At 35.4% G+C, this 23,100-nt stretch overlaps 1 protein-coding gene, 1 long non-coding RNA gene and 1 pseudogene across 3 annotated transcripts; 1 reads left to right on the forward strand and 2 right to left on the reverse strand.

Moving 5' to 3' along the window:
- Window positions 1-4,209: 4,209 nt before the first annotated feature.
- On the forward strand, window positions 4,210-4,970 carry LOC146915278 (NADPH-dependent aldehyde reductase-like protein, chloroplastic pseudogene; annotated as a pseudogene).
- Window positions 4,971-6,620: 1,650 nt separating this feature from the next.
- Window positions 6,621-9,020, reverse strand: LOC146915279 (pentatricopeptide repeat-containing protein GUN1, chloroplastic-like). Of its 2 annotated transcripts, none has more exons than XR_015013292.1 (2): window positions 7,257-7,921; window positions 6,621-7,156 (listed from the first exon to the last, which is right to left on the reverse strand). XR_015013292.1 is itself a non-coding variant. In XM_085716347.1 (2 exons), exons 1-2 carry the CDS (start codon window positions 8,826-8,828, stop codon window positions 6,898-6,900), a joined length of 429 nt encoding a protein of 142 aa, XP_085572473.1. In that variant the 5' UTR covers window positions 8,829-9,020; the 3' UTR covers window positions 6,621-6,897. The 2 variants fall into 2 exon arrangements, 1 of the variants encoding a protein (XP_085572473.1); XM_085716347.1 differs by lacking the exon at window positions 7,257-7,921 and adding an exon at window positions 8,659-9,020.
- A 9,207-nt stretch (window positions 9,021-18,227) lies between these two features.
- LOC146915280 (uncharacterized) lies at window positions 18,228-22,529 on the reverse strand. Its single transcript, XR_015013293.1, has 4 exons — window positions 22,146-22,529; window positions 21,413-21,513; window positions 18,644-18,849; window positions 18,228-18,304 (listed from the first exon to the last, which is right to left on the reverse strand). It is a non-coding gene; the product is annotated as an uncharacterized LOC146915280 (long non-coding RNA).
- Between the last annotated feature and the right edge of the window lie 571 nt (window positions 22,530-23,100).

Consider the following 23,100-nt stretch of genomic DNA (forward strand, 5'->3'; position numbering starts at 1 on the left):
GTATGCATCGGTTCTTTTTCCTTATTAACTTTTACAAACTAACATGATTTTACATTATTTAAAGTTATTTTTTATATTATCATTAATCTTTACCGGTTTTTATTTGTTTTGTTTTATTATTGTTTTATTATTCACAATTTTTGTTGACTTTTGTTCTTTCTAATATTCTAGAGGAGCAAGATTCAATGTACTGTGTGGAGTGACAAAGTTACAAAATATCAATCTATCTGAGACATTGTTCTCATTCCTAGAATTACAGACAACCTTAATCTACCATTCAAGTTTAAAAGAAGACAATTTCCAGTATCCATTTGTTCTGGTATGACCATTAACAAATCTCAAGGATAGACACATTCAGTTGTTGGGTTGTATCTTCCAAGACCAGTCTTTAGTCATGGTCAACTGTATGTTGCTCTTTCAAGGGTTAAAAGTAAGCAAGGGCTAAGGATACTTATTGAAAATAGTGTTGATCTTCTTCCGAATACAACAATTAATGTTGTATACAAAGAAGTATTTGAAAACTTAATATAGCAAGATATGTAGCATTTGTCTTTCATACATTAGTTGGGATTTAATTTTATCGACAAAGTACTATTCCTTTCAATTATCACATTATTATATTTTATTTTTGCATACTACACTTATTAATTACTACTTTTGTATTCCAAGATTAGATAGCTTATTTTATGTTCGTTAATAATTTTTATTTCTAAATTTAAATCATTTCAATTTTTTTCATGTATGTGTCCATAAACATAACCTTATTTAATATTTTCTATGACTATCCCGGGCAACGCTGGGTCACTACACTAGTACTGATCTAAAAAATTAAGATTAAAGCATTATGATCTTACCTTATTAATATTAATCATAGAAATCACGATCATTCAAATGAGTTTATTATTACGGATGATCGAGCAAACAAAGCATATTGTATATGGCGAAGAAGTATACAAATTATCTTTAAAAAAAACATCTGATCTTGAATGGGCGCTGCGACAAACTGTCCTCCGACAATAGAGATTTCTATTAAGAATAAAGATAGTTAGTTAGAGCTAGTGATGAGGAGTATTAGTTACTAGTTAGTGGATGCCTATAAATAGGCCTTGATGTATTCCTTTATTGTAACTTTTCCCCGATTGTAACATTTTCATATTCATCAATACAAAGTTAGTTAAGCTTTTCTCTCTTCCTTCCATGGATGCCATGTTTACTAACATGGTATCAGAGCAATCTTGGTATCCACCTTGAAGGATATTTTCCGCTGCATTTTCTCGAGAAAATAAAATTTTCTCTCTTTCACTTTCTTTCTCTTATTTCTTTTTTCTTCATTTTCTTTTCTTCCTCGATCGTTTTCATCGATTTCTTCCACTTTCTTCTTGATTCTGTTATAATCTCAACATTGAGATTCAATTTTCTTTCTCTTCATCTTTGTCCTGTACTCAAAATCTGTTCATGTTATTGATTTGTTTGATCAATTCCTTGTTCGATTCATAATTTCATGTCTGATTCGAAGCTCTTGTTTGTATTCTTGATCAATCGGATTTGCAATCGCGATTCAGTTTTTCATCGCATTTGATTTACTGTTCGCGATTCAGTTTCAGTTCTGCTCTTTGATTTCGTTTTTCGTCTCGATCGTCTTTGATTTTCTATCGATCTGGTTTTGTCTACGTCTGTATGTTTTTGAACGGTTGCTTCGCTTCGTTCTTGTTGTGAACATTGATTCGGTGTTCATCTCTTTTTGATTCGTTCTTGTTTGTGTCCTTTTCCCCCAAATCTTAGGGTTTGTGTTCAGTTTTGATCACATTTTCCGTTTATCGAATCAATAACATTCGCATTTCTGTTTCACAAATTCCACTTCAATTTCACAATTGACGGTTTGGTGGACTTTCGTCGTGATTCGTTTGTCTTTGCGAAACGGATTATCGAATTTGATGTTCTTGATTGATTTCTCGGTTAATCTACACATTTTAGCGAATCATCAATTTTCCTTTTGTGTTCGGTGCCGAGAATCACTGCTTTCTAGCCTCTGATTCGTTTGTTTGTGGTGTGGTCCGGATTGAAGTGTTGTGTTTGTTTCTGCATCATTATGATCTCAAGGTGTTTGTTGAAAGTCCTCACCGGAATAGTGTACAGGAAGCTCCCAAGGTGATTGTTATTGTTGATTCAGTTTGCTTTGGATACTCACAAGTTGTTGAGTTGATTCTGGCTTTAAGAACCGATTGTTGAGTTGATTCTGTTCTGGCTTTGACTGATTCATTGCAACTGGTTTTTGGATATTTGGTTTGAGCTGGTTCTGCTGTTCAGAAGCTGTTTGGTTCAGCAGCTGTTTGATTCAGAAGCTGTTTGGTTCAGAAGCTGTTTGGTTCAGAAGCTGTTTGGTTCAGAAGCTGTTTGTTTGGTTCAGAATCTGTTTGGTTCAGAAGCTGTTTGGTTCAGAAGCTGTTTGGTTCAGAATCTGTTTGGTTCAGAAGCTGTTTGGTTCAAAAGCTGTTTGGTTCAGAAGCTACTTTGGTTACCTAATGCTTGCTTCTGGCTTTCTTCATCAGTAGTTTTGTGGATGCACAATTGTACTAGTTTTTGGCAGATTATCTTTACCATTCGGCTCTCTTCCTTTATGAGCTCTACATGGCACTTTCATGCCCTTGGTGTGGTATTTGGTGAGGTTTATGATTCTGGCTTCTGATTTGGTTATTGAAGACAATTTTGGTTTGTGATTCATTACCTCTTTCTATTTGGTCCTGGATCGTTATAGCTACTTTTGTCCTCAGCCTTTGCTTATGGTACTATGAGAGTGCCTATTCTATTCTGTTTTGATGGGATGCAGGGCTGCATTCTCAGTCTTGTTATTCTCCTATGCTGGCTTTAATTCTTGTTTGTGCTTCTGTTCATGATGGTTAAGACATGTTGATATGCTTCCGTCATGAATGGTTAAGCGTTGTGCTTCTGTCCAAGGATGGTTAAGCGTCGTTTTCTTCTTCTTGTAGCTTCTGTTAATGGTTGTTAAGAGTGACACTTCTTCCATTGATGGTTAAGCGTTGATATTTTTTTTCTTGATGATTGCTTCTGCCTTTGATAGGTGGTTAAGCTTGTTGTTGTGCTTCTGTCAAGTGGTTAAACTTTGGGTATAGTTTCTGCTTGGTGGTTAAGCTTTTGCCTTATGGCTTGATGATAATAGCTTCTGCCCTATGGTGGTTAAGCATGTTGCCCTTTGTTGGCTTTGTTGATGGTAGCTTCTGTTAAGTGGTTAAGCCTAGAGTTATGGCCTCTGCTCAATGGTTAAGCGTTTTGCCTTATGGCTTTGGTTAGTTACTGCTTGAGATCAAATATTGGTTGGATTTGGTTTGGTTTGGTGAAGCATTGCTTACATATCTACTTTGGTGGTTCTGCTAGTGATGTTGGTTTTTGTAGTTTGTGAGTGCTATGTTTTCCTTGCCAACACCTTTGGTACCTCCCTGTTTTGGACTGGTTATTCATACTTGCTGGAAGTTTGTTTTGCTTCCATACATTTGAAGTATTATTGAGGTTATACATCTGCTGGAAAGTTGTTTTGGTTAGTAGTTGGAGTGCAGATTTTGCAAGATGTTTCTGTTGGAGGAAACAAGTGGTTTGATTGGAAGTCTTCTCTTATGGTGTGCAGTTTTGTATCAGTCATCTTATGCACATCAACTACTTTTTTTTGGTTGTCAAATACTCTGCATTTTAATTTCCTCTGTTTGGTGTTAACTTTGTAATCCAAACTCAAGCTAAGAGTTCTCTTACCTTGAGTTTGAGGGAGGCTATTAAGAATAAAGATAGTTAGTTAGAGCTAGTGATGAGGAGTATTAGTTACTAGTTAGTGGATGCCTATAAATAGGCCTTGATGTATTCCTTTATTGTAACTTTTCCCCGATTGTAACATTTTCATATTCATCAATACAAAGTTAGTTAAGCTTTTCTCTCTTCCTTCCATGGATGCCATGTTTACTAACAATTTCAGATCATGATATAGCTAAGATTACAATAAAACAAAGGAATGATATTAAGTGTAGTAGAATTAGATCTAATGAAGAAGTGAAATTTTTTCTCAACTAAAAACATGAATCAAATACATGGGAAGATAACTAAGTTCACTATATTTGTCAAAAAACTGAGTCCACTATATATGCACACCCCAGAACTCAATGAAAACCACAGGTACGAAATACAGAGAGAGAGAGCGATATCAGTTAAGAACCACACATGGCTTCGCCACCTCTTCAAGACCGAGTTGCAATCGTCACCAGTTCCTCCCGCGGAATCGGAAAAGAGATCGCACTTCACCTTGCTTCACTCGGCGCAAGGCTCGTCATCAACTACAATTTCAATTCCAATCAAGCCAACTCAGTCGCTGTCGAGATCAACACTAACCAAACCACTCTACGAACCATCACCGTCCGTGCTGACGTGTCTGATCCGGAAGGTCTGAAGTCTCTCTTGAACTCCGCCGAAGAAGCCTTCAAATCTCTGGCTCATATACTGGTTAACTCAGCCTGTGTCCTCGACGCCAAGTACCCTACCATAGCAAACACAATCATTGAAAGCTTCGACCGTATCATGAATGTGAACGCAAGAGGAGCGTTTCTCTACGCGAAGGAAGTGGCCAATTGTTTGAAGCGGGGTGGAGGAGGGTGAATCATGCTGCTGACATCGTCGGTGGCAGCGTTGAAGATTTACATGGGAGCTTACACAGCGTCGAAGGCGGCTGTGGAAACCATGACGAAGATTCTGGTAAAGGAGCTGAAGGACGGGGATTACTGCAAATTGCGTGGCACCGGAACCAATAGCAACGGAGATGTTTTTTGATGGGAAAACGGAGGAGATGGTGAAGAAAACTGAAGAAGAGAGTTGGTGAGACTAAAGATGATGCTCCTGTTGTTGGCGTTTTGGCTACCGATGCTTCTGAATGGATTAATGGTCAAATCATTCGTGTTAATGGTGGCTATGTTTAGTTTAGTTCATTCACAAATAATTATTATTGCTTTAATATCTTGTTTAGCTTTTTTTGATTAATCTTAGAACATAGAATAGTCTAAGAACTATAGTTTGGTTCTTTTTGTGCATTGGATAAAATAACAATAGCAATCAGTTTCAAAGAATTTCAATATATATTTTTCAGTTCCTTGCTTATGGCTTTTCACTATGTTTGGCATGCTCTAGCAATGTTTTTATTGAATTTTATGATAGTACAAGTAAACATTTAATAGAGAATAATAAATTTACCTAAAAGTTCTTAATGTATAGAGAAAACAATTAATTCGATGAATCTGCAATTTGTTATGCCATTTATAAAAGAGCATTGTGTGAAAACTTGCACTTGTTGTGCCATTTAGAATTGTTACAATGCTGATTGTTGAAGGACATCAATATTAACCTGCCACAATGGAAAATCAACAAACCAACTTCAAAAGCTTTGGAGCATTATGTATCCTAAAAACAGGCATCTTGATCACAGAGCTATACTTTTTGAAACATTCAATTATGAAAGCTTTGTAACTTCAAAAGTGGTTTATTAATGTGTTGTGATTCTTTGTAATACACAATTTCAAGAAATGACACTGTCAATTTCAAAATGAAACTTGAAGTAAAAGTCCAACTACTTATGTCAATATGTATCTTTATTCCTAGTGTCCTTCAGGTATCTTGTGAGGTGTCTCCTGGAGCATCACAATTTGCTTATCACTATTTGCAGCCAAATTTGTGCATGCAATTAAACACATCTTAGCAGTCAAAATGAAAAACAAAATGATCTCCACAACAGCTTAGCAACCACACACCCCCCTCAGCACAAACCATAACAATGTTAATTGGGAAGTGTTGGGCGTATGTGGTTGAGCTTTGGGGAGTGTTTGAAGGTCTCAAATAAGCTAGAAGGATGGAGTTTTTAGCAGTTGAGGTGAATGTAGATTCCTTAGTTGTTGCTAATTGTATTAACAAGAATGCAAATGGGAGTCCGATTGGAAGGTCTTTGAGTGTATCATTAGATTGAAGCACTCCTACAGGGAATCCAACCAATATGCTTATGCTTTAACAAACTTTGGAAGCTCTTTGAATGGAGATATTGTTTATTATGAGTCTTGTCCGATACAATTTAGTGATTTCGTTTCGGTCAATGCCATAGGGATTTTGATCCCTCGTTTGATTTCAGTGTAGTTTTCTTCTCTTTTGGGCTTCGATCTTCTTTATAATAAAAAAAATAGCTACATATATACAAATCCAACTAGGTTTTTCTAATCTAGTTGATCCTTAAACAATGAAATTTGAACTTAGACACCAGACACAATATTGACAGCGAAACTTAAACAACAATAATGATATGAGAAAATGGAAATGATTTGATGAAATTACACGTATTGGTGTTCTGTCAGTATGGGTTCAAGTCTAAAGTGATCAATGAATGATTATAAGTGAAAGATCACTTTACAATATTTCTCTGAATTTCAATCAACAATTTCTTCTTGCATTGAATTCATTTTTTTTTTTGTCATGCTAACTAGGAAACTTTCAAGTACAACTCTTAAATCTTGCAATAAAATAATGAGATTATATTGAAGAAAGAAGAGAAGAACAAGGATCAAATGGAGCAAACTAGTATTATTCATTAAAAAAAACAATCCCTACGTAACAGGGCAATACTACAAGACACTGCAAAAAGAAATACAAGACATTGAATCGAAGAACTTTATATAAACTATGAAGTAATAAGCGACTTGTTTCCTATAAAACATTGACAAAAATACCAAACACTACGCTCCCACAGAGGCAATAATTTCAAAGGAAAAAAAATTAAATGTGATCATATATATTTGTTAGTGGCGAACATCGACACATATCAGACACCATACACATTGAATCTGAAATGTCATAGCTTGTATCAATCTAATTTTTAAGAGCTGGATTATCATGAGATGGACCAGCAGCTTGAGAATGATTGATGACATCATGCAGAACAAGCAAATTGTAAATGCCAGGTTGTTTCAGCCAAGTAGCCACCAAATCTCTAGTAGATACTAATCTTCCCAAATTTCCATCAGAAACTCTAAAGGGTGATCCCATTCTATCAAGGAGTGCTTCAACAGCCTTTTTCAAAGTTCCATTACCCATCACTTTGCTGTGTTTACCCCAGCCAGTTAAAATGCTGCAAAACAAAAATTAAAATTATGATCAATACTCTAATCCTCTCATTAATCCAATCAAATTAAAACAAAACAAAAATCTTAGGGGTGAAAAATCAATACCTTACAATCTTAGGTAGTTCAGAGCCTTTAAATAAAGTACTATGCAAATTGAGCAACCATGCATGAAACCATTGCACAAGCAGCCCCAACAGACATAAGATGCAGATCCAAGCAAGAATTTGACCATTCACCTTTCCATACATTATGGAGTCCCTAAAGCTGCATAATTACCTTACAAGTGCAGCAACATCACAGAATGAAATCAGCCTCGGACGAATGTACACAAGTGTTTCCTCCTCCCAGACAGCGACTTACAGACTCAGGATAAACACTAAAGAAATTCTCCTCAAAACATATATGAAGATCACTACCTAGTCTGAATTAAAAAACCAACAAACCGTTAGGTGAGGTCGTTTGAGCCTTTCTTCAATTCAAGATACATATTATAAACCGTTCGCATAAATTCCCCAAAATCCACCATAATTCCCTCTTCTCAAGAACCAGCAACTTTTATAAATACCTCAATTCGTTTCAACCACACCTGCAACAATTTTCCCTCAATAACATAAACCTCCATATGCATTCTCTTCTCAAAAATAACCAACTCAGGATAGTTACCTCAATTTATTCCCACCACAACGTCAATCTTTTCTCAATATTTCTACACCAATTAACCTAAAATCCAACCCTCCTTAACAAATCTAATTAAATAAATATAAAATCACTTTTTCTACACTAATCAGTTTTTTTTCCAGCCACCATTTCCTAGTGTACTCATTAATTTATTCCCAATTTTAACAAAAATACACTTAGTAGTAATTACCACAATTCAATTACCACACACACACACATAAAATATAAAACAATCAAGATATGAAACAATAAATCTTCACCTATAGGTAATTATCCAGAACAGAACAAGGTAAATCGATATTTTCAGGTACAAATTTTACAATTCATCAACGAAAGATAGAAAAGAGGTAACAAATTTTACAATCTTTTCTCAATCTTTTCTCATAAATCATAGATATATACCTCTAATTGTCACAAAATCAATATTATTCAATCCTAATTTCTCATTAATATCAATGCCATAAAATATTAGGATAACTAAACACAAATTGCAAAGGATTTTCAAGAGATACCCACGATTAGAGTGTCAAATTTCATTGAGTCAAATTATCAAACACTTTATACGCAACACAATGACAAAGTCAAGTTAGGCAAATTTCGTAGAGTAAAATCATCGAACACTTTTTATGCAACACAACAACAAAGTCAACTTAGGTACATGATTACAAAACAAAGTCAAATTTCATTGATTCAAATCATCAAACCTTAGCAAAATTCAAAGCTCAATCACAATGAACAAGCATGGATCGAAGATATGATGAAATATAAGCGAAATCAAAATCGAAAGCGTGGAAAATGCTAAACAGAGGAAAAATTTGAGTAGTGTTACCTGTGCATGAAAGAGGAAAAAGGATTTGTGGAATTCAATCTGCAATGTGAAGTTGGATGATAAAGTTCCAAAGATACGCGACTATGAAGCTCGATCGGTGAAGTGTGAAGCCCGATGTTTTGAGAATGTGTGACGGTGGAGGGTGAGAAGGATGAAAAACGGTGTGACATTTGTGGTGAAGCTCAATCTGTAACACCCATACTAGACGTATCTAGAAAGTCTAGCACGTGCGTTATCTTTAGTACTGGATACATTAAAATTTACAACAATAAAACTTCAAATGAATGTTTATACAACAACATGCGTTCGTACAAGAGATTACATCTTAAACTTTCCTAATACATAATGTATACATCCTTGAAGATCCATATCATCCGGCATCAGGTACGAACCAACATTTGTCGCAGCATCCATTCGGCTACTAGCTTGCAAACCATCCTGATATTTGAAACAAATAAGGATTGGGATGAGACATAATGTCTCAGTGAGTTCCACCTAACCCTAGGCTATAGGCAACCTCTGGGGAAAAACCTATAGTCGCCACGTGTCTACAATACAACCTGACGGTTGATTATACGTGTGTGGAGTCTTGCTTCCTTAGACGGTAGTGCATGCTAGACCCGTCATAGGCTTATCTTACTTGATATAGGCTTTTCATCTTACACGTGTCATGGCGGTTAAGGGGAAACTAAAACCGCAATGCCAAGATACGATTTACGCATCAAAGCCTTCACTTGCTAAAGTCATGACACAACTCTAAATCGGACGATTAGGGGAAACCTATGATCGTCGTCGGTATAACTCTCTGAATTTGCTCATATGCTTACTTGAATATGTTGCATCTAACAACATATCATCTCTTGCCACAAAAGTGACTCTTTCTAGCTTGCTAGCTCTTGACTTTCTACTTACTTATTCTTTCTAGTTCTTGACAGTCTATGCCAAGGCTCTATGACACAACACACATAAATGTATGATAAATATGCATAGTCAGCTTCATTGATTATGTTAGCGTGTAACGAACAATTATCTTGAATTCATTTTATGGATTAGTCCCGAGTGGAGTAACCCCGGAAGATAATCCCTTACTACCGGTGAAATGCTTAGCAAGAGCGCACCGAACTCCCTTAGTGAACGTGCGGGTCCCTTACGGCTTACCCCGTTCCCCTTGGAGAACCTTTTGTACCCAACCTTGGATGGAATACAAAAGACACGGCACCTTAGCTTAGTGAAATGCGGCTCCCTTGCAACTTAACCATTCCCTTTGGGGAACCCCTTGAATCCAATTTGGATAACAAGAGACATGACACTCTTTCTTTCTTATAAGTCTTAGTCTTATGCATGAAAAATAAACTTAAACATGCTTCTCTTTTACCTCGGATTCTTAACTTGTGAATAGATATCAATCGATTCGCGTCTTGCCATACTCGTATGGCAGTTAACTCTTATGCAAGGATAATACTTATATCACACCACACTTATCAAGCATACTTCTAATGTCTAGCTTTCTATTCTATTTCTGGACAACTATGTCAAGGCTCTACTTTGATTCCCTTCCTTAACGGTTGACTTGCTACCCGTTCTTAGCTTAACATTCTTTCTTTGCCATGCTTTGCTAGCTATGCCAATTACTTGCTTCTTCTCAAGAAGACTTTACTTAAAATTAGCCAATAGAATCTTGGATTGAGGGGTTTACTTCATAAAAGACTGCTCGGGTAACACCGGCTTAAAGGACGTCAACAAGACCTGAGGCGAGCAAACAATGTCCTAAGCACTGTCTTGCTCGCGAAGCATTACTCGCCGTGGCGAGTTGCATTACTCGCGAGGGGAGCTAGGGGCGACCAGTACCCCTGGTTCGGTTGTCTTGCTCGCCATGGCGAGCTCACTTGCTCGCGAGGCGAGCTATGACAGTCCAGCCCTGCATAAAAGGTGTTCTTGACCCAAAAGCCTTAAAACCAAATATCTTAATGCGTAGTATGATTCTAGAGGTCATAGGAAACTTGTAAAACATTTGAATGGCAAGCATTGGCAAGTATAGCAAGCATAACATAAAAAGGGGTGCTTACACATTATATGCAAACCCTACAATTCATTTCTTATCTTACAAGTCAATAACATAAACTCAAGGTGGGAAATCTATCTAAGGAACTCACCTAAAAGATTACACTTGATTCCCAAAAGCTTCCAAGCATCAACTTCCCTTCATGCCTCAAAACCCTAGCTTTGTAGTCCATATTGCTTTCTTGATCAAACCATTTCACTCTTGTTGTTTTCTTGCAATCCATAACATCTTCATCCTTGCTAGCTCATCTCAAATCCAACTCAAAGCTTTATTCAACAAACCCTAGTTCTTGATTTGTTCACATCTATGGCCTTAGCTCACCAATCAATCTTCAATCATCTTCCTCTTTGTTTCTTAACCATGAATAAACCATAGCTTACACCAAAACATGCTTCAACTTCCAACTTGACCAAAACCCTAACTTTGAATCCATTCTTGAAAGATAGAAAAGAGGAATCAAACAAAACCCCAAGCTTAAGAGATGATGAGAAACATAATCTAGGAGCATGCCATAATAGGAAGTAGTTTTGATGAAGTTGTGAGGTGAGGAGAAGGAGGAAGATCGATGGAGAAGAGAGAAGAGAGAGCTCAAAGTCTTTCTCTAACCAAGAGAGAGAAAGGAAAGAAGGAAATGAGATATTTTTGGCCCTTCACCAAATAAATATCTTCCTCTCGTGCAATTACCAAATTGCCCTTTCCTTAAGCGTGCTAAAACGATCTCTGATACTTAATCTGTAATGAGCTGATATTACGTAATAAATATTATCCATTAAACTTTATTTTCAAAATAATTTCTCTGGGAGGATCGACTGATACAGTTCTGATACTGACAGGCGGAATATTACACAATCACTAAAGATGAAGTGGTGAAACTCGACTGTTAAGAGGATTTGAACTCGATGGTGGAGGAATGCAATGGTGGGTGAATGAATGTGAATTTGATTGAAGATGATGAAGGCACCAAAGATTTGTTCAAATTGCTTGGAAGATCTGAGGAGTTTAATCGATTTGTGATTTTTGATTGAAGATTTTTGCGATGAATGAGAGAACCCTAATATTCCCTGTATAGTGGTGGAATTGAGAAATTGAGAAAAGATTTAAAAAATATAATATTGCATAAAAAATTAATGTCTTGTATTAATTAAAAATAGCGATATCACTACCCATAAAAAAAATAGTGCTATATGGTGGGTTCACAATGCATGTTTTTGCCTCACACCGAAAATAGTGTTACGCCGGTAACACTTCTTTAAAAATGTTGTTAAAATTGGTTAAATAGTAACAATTTTTTTCTTCGTTACATACATGTGTTACTAAATGTCAAATATGTAGTAGTGAATTAGACAGACAAAAATAAAATAAAGAGACAACATAAGTTTGAAGTAATGACGTAAATCACTAACCATTTACCACATGTAGAAGTTCCATGTCCTCCAATTTGAACCCTCTCTTAGTCCCTTTCCAAAAATAAAACTGAAATATGTAAGATAGATAAATAATTTGTATGATCACTACATCATCGGCTGCATCCTCTGTGTGATGCGGTTCTTGCACCAACTATGTTAGAATCGTTGCAGCGTCGTAATGGGCTTTTTCGCACAACTGTGGCCTATTACGGTTATGGAAGGATGTATCAATAATAATGAGAAAATGTCCCACATCGGATAATATGAAGAAACATGCAAAGAATTAGTCATATAAATAAAAGCCTTGTGTGTTAGTATTACTTGCACCAATAGTTAATGGGTTTTGTTTTAGCTAGCGTTACCTCTACTATTCAGTATATGTAATCTGTAATTATTAATTACATTATACAATTCCTTTCTTTGTTTCTTATATGATTTTCTGTTTCTTATAGGATGAAGGTTCATTTAAAGACAAAAATCCATTGAGTTATCAAAGAAATTAAGAATGCGTATGTAAATTTTGTATTGTATGAGACCCTCCCCGTCTTTTTTCTTCCAGTATAATGGCTTCATTTATTAGAAAAATAAGCATTAATTAGGATCTCATCCCTCATCCAAAAAATAATAATACCAGTACAATGTGTGGAGTTTTAGCCACTAAACAATATCCATGTTTGATTTCAAAAATTAAAAATCTTCATAAGCATAGTACATTTCCATCACCAGGTTAAATTGTATAGATTTAAGTCATCATCTAAGATATATCAAGATAACTATATAAGAATAAGTTCCATGTTACCTGTATATGATCCAGAAACAAAATGAAAAAAGTGAAATGAGATCTTAGGTCAAAAATTGGGGTATGACAGTAGTGATCTTCATTTGTATTGAGGAGAATTTCTTTAGTGTTTATTCGGAGTCGGTAAGTGGCTATTTGTGCGGAGGAAACACTTGTGGACATTCGTCCGAAGCTGATTTCATTCAGTAATGCTCCTGCAGAAGGTAATTATGTAGCTTTGGGGACTTCTTAATAAGCTTTAAATTCTTGAGTTTTCTTGAGTTTTGGTGAATGATAGTTCGTATTAGTAAAATGTGCTTTGGAGCTGATTCTGATTTGCAATTGATGGTCCCACTGACCCATACTTAACCTAAGAAATTATTTAGTAAACATTAGTATAAATCTAAATGAACAAACAAACAAATCCCCACATCTAGCACAAACAACACAATTATTTATACAGAATAAAATTAGAATTAGGAAATTGATTTAGTGACTGCTTAATTAGTGCGTACCGCAGGTGTAGAACCAGGAGCCATCACAGGTGCTGACACGTTATTTGCGAAAGATTCATCACAAAGTAGATGTACCTCTCATATTTCTTTCCCAAAGTAAATAAACACCGCACCGAACTCCCAAAATAAATTGAGGCAATGAAGTGAATCTTTCGCATATAATGTGTAAGCACCTATGATGGTTCCTGGATCTACACTTGCGGTAAGCACTAATTAAGCAGTCACTAATTCAATTTACTAATTCTTATTTTATTTTGTATAAATAATTGTTTTGTTTGTGCTAGATGTAGGGATTTGTTTGTTTGTTCATTTAGGTTTATACTAATGTTTATTAACTAATTTCTTAGGTTCAGTATGGGTCGGTGGGACCATCAATTGCAAATTAGAATCAGCTCCAAAGCACTTTTTACAAATACAAACTATCATCACCGAAACTCAAGAAAACTCAATAACACCAAGTTACCTTTATGATTAAATACACGCGCACAAAAAGTTAACTTTATGGTTAAATACATGCATATGCAAGATTTGTAAGCTTATTAAGGAGTCCTCAAAGCTGCATATGTAATATTCGGCCTGTCAATATCGAAATATTACCAGTCGATCGTGTCAGACGATTAATATTTCGTAAGGAAGTTTGACGGAGATATTTTTCAAGTGATGTCAGCTATTCACGAGTTAAGTTTCAGATTTGGATTAAACGCGCTTAACACAAGGGCAATTTGGTAATTGCACGATTAAGAGATATTTATATCATTTGGGGCCAAAATATCTTCATTTCTCACTTGTCTTTCTCTCTCTAGGGTTTAGAGAAAGAATATTGCTCTCCCTTCTCTCTTCTCTCACGCCATCTCTCCCTATTCCTCTCCAACAATTCTTTCCAAAATCTTCTTCCTTCATGGCAAGCTTTTTGATTATGTCTCCTCAAGGTCTCTTAAGCTAAAGGAAGCTTGTTTGGTGTTTGATTTCTCTACTTCTCCTTTCATGAAGAGATTCAAAAGTTGGGGTTTGGATTTGAATAAGAAGCCAAGGCTTTGGATTGTTGATTTGGAGCTTGTGTTGGGCATATTTTATGGAATTGGAGAGTTTAACAAGATATAACCATGAAGATGAATTCATCTTGAGGTTTAGGGTTAGGGTTTGACTCATGGTAAGTTGGAAGATGTTTCAAGCTAGGGTTTCTTCATAGTCAAGAACTATGGTGCTTGGATTGCAAGAAAGAATAGCAAGTTTGAAGGTTATGATCAAAGAAAGCAATTAACCAAGAGCTAGGGTTTTGGTAGCTTGAGCTTGGGAATCTTGTGCAACTTTGTTTGGGTGAGTTCCATAGCTAGTATTTCCTTACCTTTGGGATTGTGTTATGATTTCTGAGTATAATATGAAAACTTAGGGTTTTTATAAATAAGTTAGTTGCCCTTTTCTTGCCTTGCTTACCAAACTTGCCGATACTTGCCTTATGGACGTTTTACAAGAGTTTTATGATCAAATATGTTCCAAAATACTTAGAGATACATGATTTGAGGTTTTTGGGTCAAAAATATAATTTTTAAGAGTTCTGGACTGTCATAACTCGCCACGGCGAGAACTTACTCGCCATGGCAAGTAATACCACAGCAAGGGGGTGTTTACTCGCCCCCAACTCGCAACCAACTCGCCATTGCGAGTGAGGCAACTCGCCATTGCGAGTGACAGCATGACAGCATGCTATTTGCTCGCTTCAGGCCCGTTTTGACGCCTTTTGGTCCAGTTTTTCTTCGAGCAGCCTTTTACCAGTAGTAAACCCCTCAAGTCATGACTCCAAGGCATAGGTTTTAAAAGGTTTTCTTGAGAGTAAGCAAGTATTTGGCAAGTATAGTAAAGCATGGTAAATGAGAGATAATACGATAAGAATCAGGTAGCAAGATAATCCTTAAGCAAGGGAAAAAATAGAGCCTCGACATAGTAGTCGAGAACTAGAAGGTTAAGCAAGAATCCTTAGAATGATAAGTCGCCGCATGTCGGTGTTCGTGTCTCTTGTTATCCACGTCAGGGGGATACGGGAGGTTCTCGACTCAAGGGGAACGGTTTAAGCCGTAAGGGACCCGCACGACACTGAGGGAGTCCGATGTACGTACATCGAGCATGATGGGATTGTACTCGGGGTTACTCCACCCGGGACTCTCCATAAAATGAATCAAGATAATGATGTTTGTTCAACGCTAACATAATGAACTTATATGCGAATATGTATGATATGACTATGATTATGATCACGAATGAACTCATGCACGATTATGTTGAGTACAAGTTAAGTAAAGAATGTGATGCCGATGACGTTCCTAGGTTTCCCTAATCGTTCGGCTTAGGATTGTGTCATGAACATGTTACATGAAGACCTCGATGCGTTTACCGTATCTTGGCATAGTGGTCTTAGGTTCCCTTGACCGCCATGACACACAAGATTATAGTAAGCCTATAACAAGTAAGATGAAATTAAGACGGTCCTAGTATGCACAACCGTCTAAGCATGCAAGTCCCCACACACGTATAATCAACCTGCAGGTTGTATTGTAGACACGTGGTGACCGTAGGTTTTCCCCCGTGGTTGCCTATAGATTAGGATTTAGGGGAACCCACTGAGACATTATGTCTCATCCCAATCCTTATTTGCTTCAGATATCAGGTGGTTTAGCAAGCTAGTAGCCGAATGGATGATACGACAAGTGTTCGTTCGTACCCGATGCTGGATGATGTGGATTTTTCAAGGATGCACTTTAATATTTTAGTAAAGTTGAGTTGTAATCTTATTGTACGAACGCATTTGTTGTATAAGAAATTCATTCGAAGTTTTATTGTTGTAAATATTTAATGTATCCAGTACTGAATTAATGCACATGCTAGACTTTCTAGATACGTCTAGTATGGGTGTTACTGCATAATTACCTTCCAAGTGCAGCAGCATCACTAAATAAAATCAGCCTCGGGCGAATGTACACAAGTGTTTCCTCCTCCCAGACAACGACTTACTGACTCCGGATAAACACTAAAGAAATTCTCCTCAAAACATATATGAAGATCACTACTTAGTCTGAATTAAAAAACCAACAAACCGTTAGGTGTGGTCTTCTGAGCCTTTCTTCAATTCAAGATACATATTATATACCTTTCGCATAAATTCCCCAAAATCCACCCTACTCCCCTCTTCTCAAGAACCATCAACTTGCATAAATACCTCAATTCATTTCAACCACACCTGCAACAATTTTCCCTCAATAACATAAACCTCCATATGCATTCTCTTCTCAAAAATCATCATCTCAGGATAGTTACCTCAATTTATTTCCACCACAACGACAATCTTTTCTCAATATTTCTGCACCAATTAACCTAAAATCCAACCCTCCTTAACAAATCTAATTAAATAAATATAAAATCACTTTTTCTACACTAATCAATTTTTTTTTCTCAGCCACCATTCCGTAGTGTACTCAGTAATTTATTCCCAATTATAACAAAAATACACTTAGTAGCAATAAACACAATACAATTACCACACACACACACATAAAATATAAAACAATCAAGATATGAAATAATAAATCTTCACTTATAGGTAATTATCCAGAACAGGACAAGGTAAATCGATATTTTCAGGTACAAATTTTACAATTCATGAACGAAACAAACAAGATATGAAACAATAGAGACAGGAATTAATCAAAACAACTACCAAAATCATGTAATTTACTTATCTATAAATATATTCATACCTTCCTACTTTTATGTCTCGGTTCCACTACTTGGTGCACCCTCCCTGGTTGCATTTCCTTTGTTTAAAAAAAAAAAATCTATACCACTGTGACATCTCTATACCTCTGCTTCACGAGAGCAATGTCAAATAAACTCATAATAAATTACCACCACCATTTAAATTCATTCTACATTAAACAATGTGAAAGTAACTCATAAGTTCATAATAATCATAGCATATGCCTCACTATTGATTAAGGATACTAACAATTTAACAAATCACCATGCCAAAAATCTCAAAGGCAAATCTCATAAATCATAGATATATACCTCTAATTGTCACAAAATCAATATTATTCAATCCTAATTTCTCATTAATATCAATGCCATAAAATCTTAGGATATCTAAACACAAATTGCAAAGGATTTTCAAGAGATACCCACGATTAGAGTGTCAAATTTCATTGAGTCAAATTATCAAACACTTTATACGAAACACAATGACAAAGTCAAGTTAGGCAAATTTCGTAGAGCAAAATCATCGAACACTTTTTATGCAACACAACAACAAAGTCAACTTTGGTACATGATTGCAAAACAGAGTCAAATTTCATTGATTCAAATCATCAAACCTTAGCAAAATTCAAAGCTCAATCACAATGAACAAGCATGGATCGAAGATATGATGAAATATAAGCAAAATCAATATTGAAAGCGTGGAAAATGCTAAACGGAGGAAAAATATGAGTAGTGTTACCTGTGCATGAAAGAGGATAAAGGATTTGTGGAATTCGATCTGCAATGTGAAGTTGGATGATAAAGTTCCAAAGATACGCGACTATGAAGCTCGATCGGTGAAGTGTGAAGCCCGACGTTTTGAGAATGTGTGACGGTGGAGGGTGAGAAGGATGAATAACGGTGTGAGAATTGTCGGTGAAGCTCAATCACTAAAGATGAAGTGGTGAAACTCAGCTGTGAAGCGGATTGGAACTCGATGGTGGAGGAATACGATGGTGGGTGAATGAATGTGAATTTGATTGAAGATGATGAAGGCACCAAATATTTGTTCAAATTGCTTGGAAGATCTGAGAAGTTGAATCGATTTTTGATTTTTGATTGAAGATTTGGACGATGAAGGAGACAACCCTAATATTCTCTGTATAGTGGTGGAATTGAGAAATTGAGAAAAGATTTAGAAAAATATAATATTGCATCAAAAAATAATGTCTTGTATTAATTAAAAACAGTGATATCACTACCCAAAAAAATTGTGCTATATGGTGGGTTCGCAATGCATGTTTTTGCCTCACACCGAAAATAGTGTTACGCCAGTAACACTTCTTTAAAAATGTTTTTAAAATTGGTTAAATAGTAACAATTTTTTTTTCGTTACATACATGTGTTACTAAATGTCAAATATGTAGTAGTGAATTAGACAGACAAAAGTAAAATAAAGAGAAAACATAAGTTTGAAGTAATGACGTAAATCACTAACCATTTACCATATGTAGAAGTTCCATGTCCTCCAATTTGAACCCTCTCTTAGTCCCTTTCCAAAAATAAAACTGAAACATGTAAGATAGATAAATAATTTGTATGATCACTACATCGTCCGCTGCATCCTTTGTGTGATGTGGTTCTTGCACCAACTATGTTAGAATCGTTGCAGCGTCGTAATGGACTTTTTCGCACAACTGTGACCTGTTACGGTTGTGGAAGGATGTATCATTAATAGTGAGAAAATGTCCCACATCGGATAATATGATGAAACATGCAAAGACTTGGTCATATAAATAAAAGCCTTGTGTGTTAGTATTACTTGCACCAATAGTTAATGGGTTTTGTTTTAGCTAGCGTTACCTCTACTATTCAGTATATGTAATCTGTAATTATTAATTACATTATACAATTCCTTTTTTTGTTTCTTATATGATTTTCTGTTTTTTATAGGATGAAGGTTCATTTAAAGACAAAAATCCATTGAGTTATCAAAGAAATTAAGAATGCGTATGTAAATTTTGTATTGTATGAGACCCTCCCCGTCTTTTTTCTTCCAGTATAATGGCTTCATTTATTAGAAAAATAAGCATTAATTAGGATCTCATCCCTCATCCAAAAAATAATAATACCAGTACAATGTGTGGAGTTTTAGCCACTAAACAATATCCATGTTTGATTTCAAAAATTAAAAATCTTCATAAGCATAGTACATTTCCATCACCAGGTTAAATTGTATAGATTTAAGTCATCATCTAAGATATATCATGATAACTATATAAGAGTAAGTTCCATGTTACCTGTATATGATCCAGAAACAAAATGAAAAAAGTGAAATGAGATCTTAGGTCAAAAATTGGGGTATGACAGTAGTGATTTTCATTTATGTTTTGAGGAGAATTTCTTTAGTGTTTATCCGGAGTCAGTAAGTGGCTATTTGTGCGGAGGAAACACTTGTGGACATTCGTCCGAGGCTGATTTCATTCAGCAATGTTGCTGCAGAAGGTAATTATGCAGCTTTGGGGACTTCTTAATAAGCTTTAAATTCTTGCATATGCATGTATTTAACCATAAAGTTAACTTGTTGTGCGCATCTATTTAATCATAAAGTTAACTTGTTCTGCTTGAGTTTTCTTGAGTTTTGGTGAATAATAGTTTGTATTTGTAAAATGTGCTTTGGAGCTGATTCTGATTTGCAATTGATGGTCCCACTGACCCATACTTAACCTAAGAAATTATTTAATCAACATTAGTATATATCTAAATGAACAAACAAACAAATCCCCACATCTAGCACAAACAAAACAATTATTTATACAGAATAAAATTAGAATTAGGAAATTGATTTAGTGACTGCTTAATTAGTACGTACCGCAGGTGTAGAACCAGGAGCCATCACAGTTACTGACACGTTATTTGCGAAAGATTCATCACAAAGTAGATGTACCTCTCATATTTCTTTCCCAAAGTAAATAAACACCGCACCGAACTCCCAAAATAAATTGGGGCAATGAAGTGAATCTTTCGCAAATAATGTGTAAGCACCTGTGATGGTTCCTGGATCTACTTGCGGTAAGCACTAATTAAGCAGTCACTAATTCAATTTACTAATTCTTATTTTATTCTGTATAAATAATTGTTTTGTTTGTGCTAGATGTAGGGATTTGTTTGTATGTTCATTTAGGTTTATACTAATGTTTATTAACTAATTTCTTAGGTTCAGTATGGGTCGGAGGGACCATCAATTGCAAATTAGAATCAGCTCCAAAGCACTTTTTACAAATACAAACTATCATCACCAAAACTCAAGAAAACTCAATAACAACAAGTTAACTTTATGATTAAATACATGCGCACAAAAAGTTAACTTTATGGTTAAATACATGCATATGCAAGAATTGTAAGCTTATTAAGGAGTCCTCAAAGCTTCATAATTACCTTCCAAGTGCAGCTGCATCACTGAATAAAATCAGCCTCGGACGAATGTACACAAGTGTTTCCTTCTCCCAGACAACGACTTACCGACTCCGGATAAACACTAAAGAAATTCTCCTCAAAACATATACGAATATCACTACTTAGTCTGAATTAAAAAACCAACAAACCGTTAGGTGTGGTCTTTTGAGCCTTTCTTCAATTCAAGATACATATTAGAAACCTTTCGCATAAATTCCCCAAAATCCACCCTACTCCCCTCTTCTCAAGAACCATCAACTTGCATAAATACCTCAATTCGATTCAACCACACATGCAACAATTTTCCGTCATTAACATAAACCTCCATATGCATTCTCTTCTCAAAAATCATCATCTCAGGATAGTTACCTCAATTTATTTCCACCACAACGACAATCTTTTCTCAATATTTCTGCCCCAATTAACCTAAAATCCAACCCTCCATAACAAATCTAATTAAATAAATATAAAATCACTTTTTCTACACTAATCAGTTTTTTTTTTTTAGCCACCATTCCCTAGTGTACTCAGTAATTTATTCCCAATTATAACAAAAATACACTTAGTAGCAATAAAAACACTTCAATTACCACACACACACGCACATAAAATATAAAACAATCAAGATATGAAATAATAAATCTTCACTTATAAGTAATTATCCAGAACAGAACAAGGTAAATCGATATTTTCAGGTACAAATTTTAAAATTCATCAACGAAACAATCAAAATATGAAACAATAGAGACTGGAATTAATCAAAACAACTACCAAAATCATGTAATTTACTTATCTATAAATATATTCATACCTTCCTACTTTTATGTCTCGGTTCCACTACTTGTGCCCCCTCCCTGGTTGCATTCCCTTTGTTTAAAAAAAAATCTATACCACTTTGACATCTCTATACCTCTGATTCACGAGAGCAATGTCAAATAAACTCATAATAAATTACCACCACCATTTAAATTCATTCTACATTAAACAATGTGAAAGTAACTCATAAGTTCATAATAATCATAGCATATGCCTCACTATTGATTAAGGATACTAACAAATTAACAAATCACCATGCCAAAAATCTCAAAGGCAAATCTCATAAATCATAGATATATACCTCTAATTGTCACAAAATCAATATTATTCAATCCTAATTTCTCATTAATATCAATGCCATAAAATATTAGGATAACTAAACACAAATTGCAAAGGATTTTCAAGAGATACCCACGATTAGAGTGTCAAATTTCATTGAGTCAAATTATCAAACACTTTATACGCAACACAATGACAAAGTCCAGTTAGGCAAATTTCATAGAGTAAAATCATCGAACACTTTTTATGCAACACAACAACAAAGTCAACTTAGGTACATGATTACAAAACAAAGTCAAATTTCATTGATTCAAATCATCAAACCTTAGCAAAATTCAAAGCTCAATCACAATGAACAAGCATGGATCGAAGATATGATGAAATATAAACGAAATCAAAATCGAAAGCGTGGAAAATGCTAAACAGGGGAAAAATTTGAGTAGTGTTACCTGTGCATGAAAGAGGAAAAAGGATTTGTGGAATTCGATCTGCAATGTGAAGTTGGATGATAAAGTTCCAGAGATACGCGACTATGAAGCTCGATCGGTGAAGTGTGAAGCCCGACGTTTTGAGAATGTGTGACTTTGGAGGGTGAGAAGGATGAATAACGGTGTGAGATTTGTCGGTGAAGCTCAATCACTAAAGATGAAGTAGTGAAACTCGACTGTGGAGAGGATAGGAACTCGATGGTGGAGGAATGCGATGGTGGGTGAATGAATGTGAATTTGATTGAAGATGATGAAGGCACCAAAGATTTGTTCAAATTGCGTGGAAGATCTGAGGAGTTGAATCGATTTGTGATTTTTGATTGAAAATTTGGACGATGAAGGAGAGAACCCTAATATTCTTTGTATAGTGGTGGAATTGAGAAATTGAGAAAAGATTTAAAAAAAATATAATATTGCATCAAAAAATAATGTCTTCTATTAATTAAAAACAGTGATATCACTACCCAAAAAAAAATTGTGCTATATGGTGGGTTCACAATGCATGTTTTTGCCTTGCACCGAAAATAGTGTTACGCCGGTAACACTTCTTTAAAAATGTTTTTAAAATTGGTTAAATAGTAACAATTTTTTTCTTCGTTACATACATGTGTTACTAAATGTCAAATATGTAGTAGTGAATTAGACAGTCAAAATATAATAAAGAGACAACATAAGTTTGAAGTAATGACGTAAATCACTAACCATTTACCACATGTAGAAGTTCCATGCATGTCCTCCAATTTGAACCCTCTCTTAGTCCCTTTCCAAAAATAAAACTGAAACATGTAAGATAGGTAAATAATTTGTATGATCACTACATCGTCCGCTGCATCCTCTGTGTGATGTGGTTCTTGCACCAACTATGTTAGAATCATTGCAACGTCGTAATGCGATTTTTCGCACAACTGTGGATTAA

The sequence above is a fragment of the Medicago sativa genome, chromosome 6, assembly GCF_051527215.1.
Source record: "Medicago sativa cultivar Bolivia chromosome 6, Bolivia_mono, whole genome shotgun sequence".
NCBI classification, from domain to species: Eukaryota; Viridiplantae; Streptophyta; class Magnoliopsida; order Fabales; family Fabaceae; genus Medicago; species Medicago sativa.

Excerpts from the sequence above, each read along its gene's own strand:
- LOC146915279 (XM_085716347.1), bottom strand. The coding sequence starts at position 8,828 with ATGTCACACCGTTTTTCATCCTTCTCACCCTCCACCGTCACACATTCT. Across the intron at positions 7,157-8,658 it reads TTTTCCTCTTTCATGCACAG|CATTTTAACTGGCTGGGGTA; the intron begins GTAACACTACTC and ends TTTGTTTTGCAG.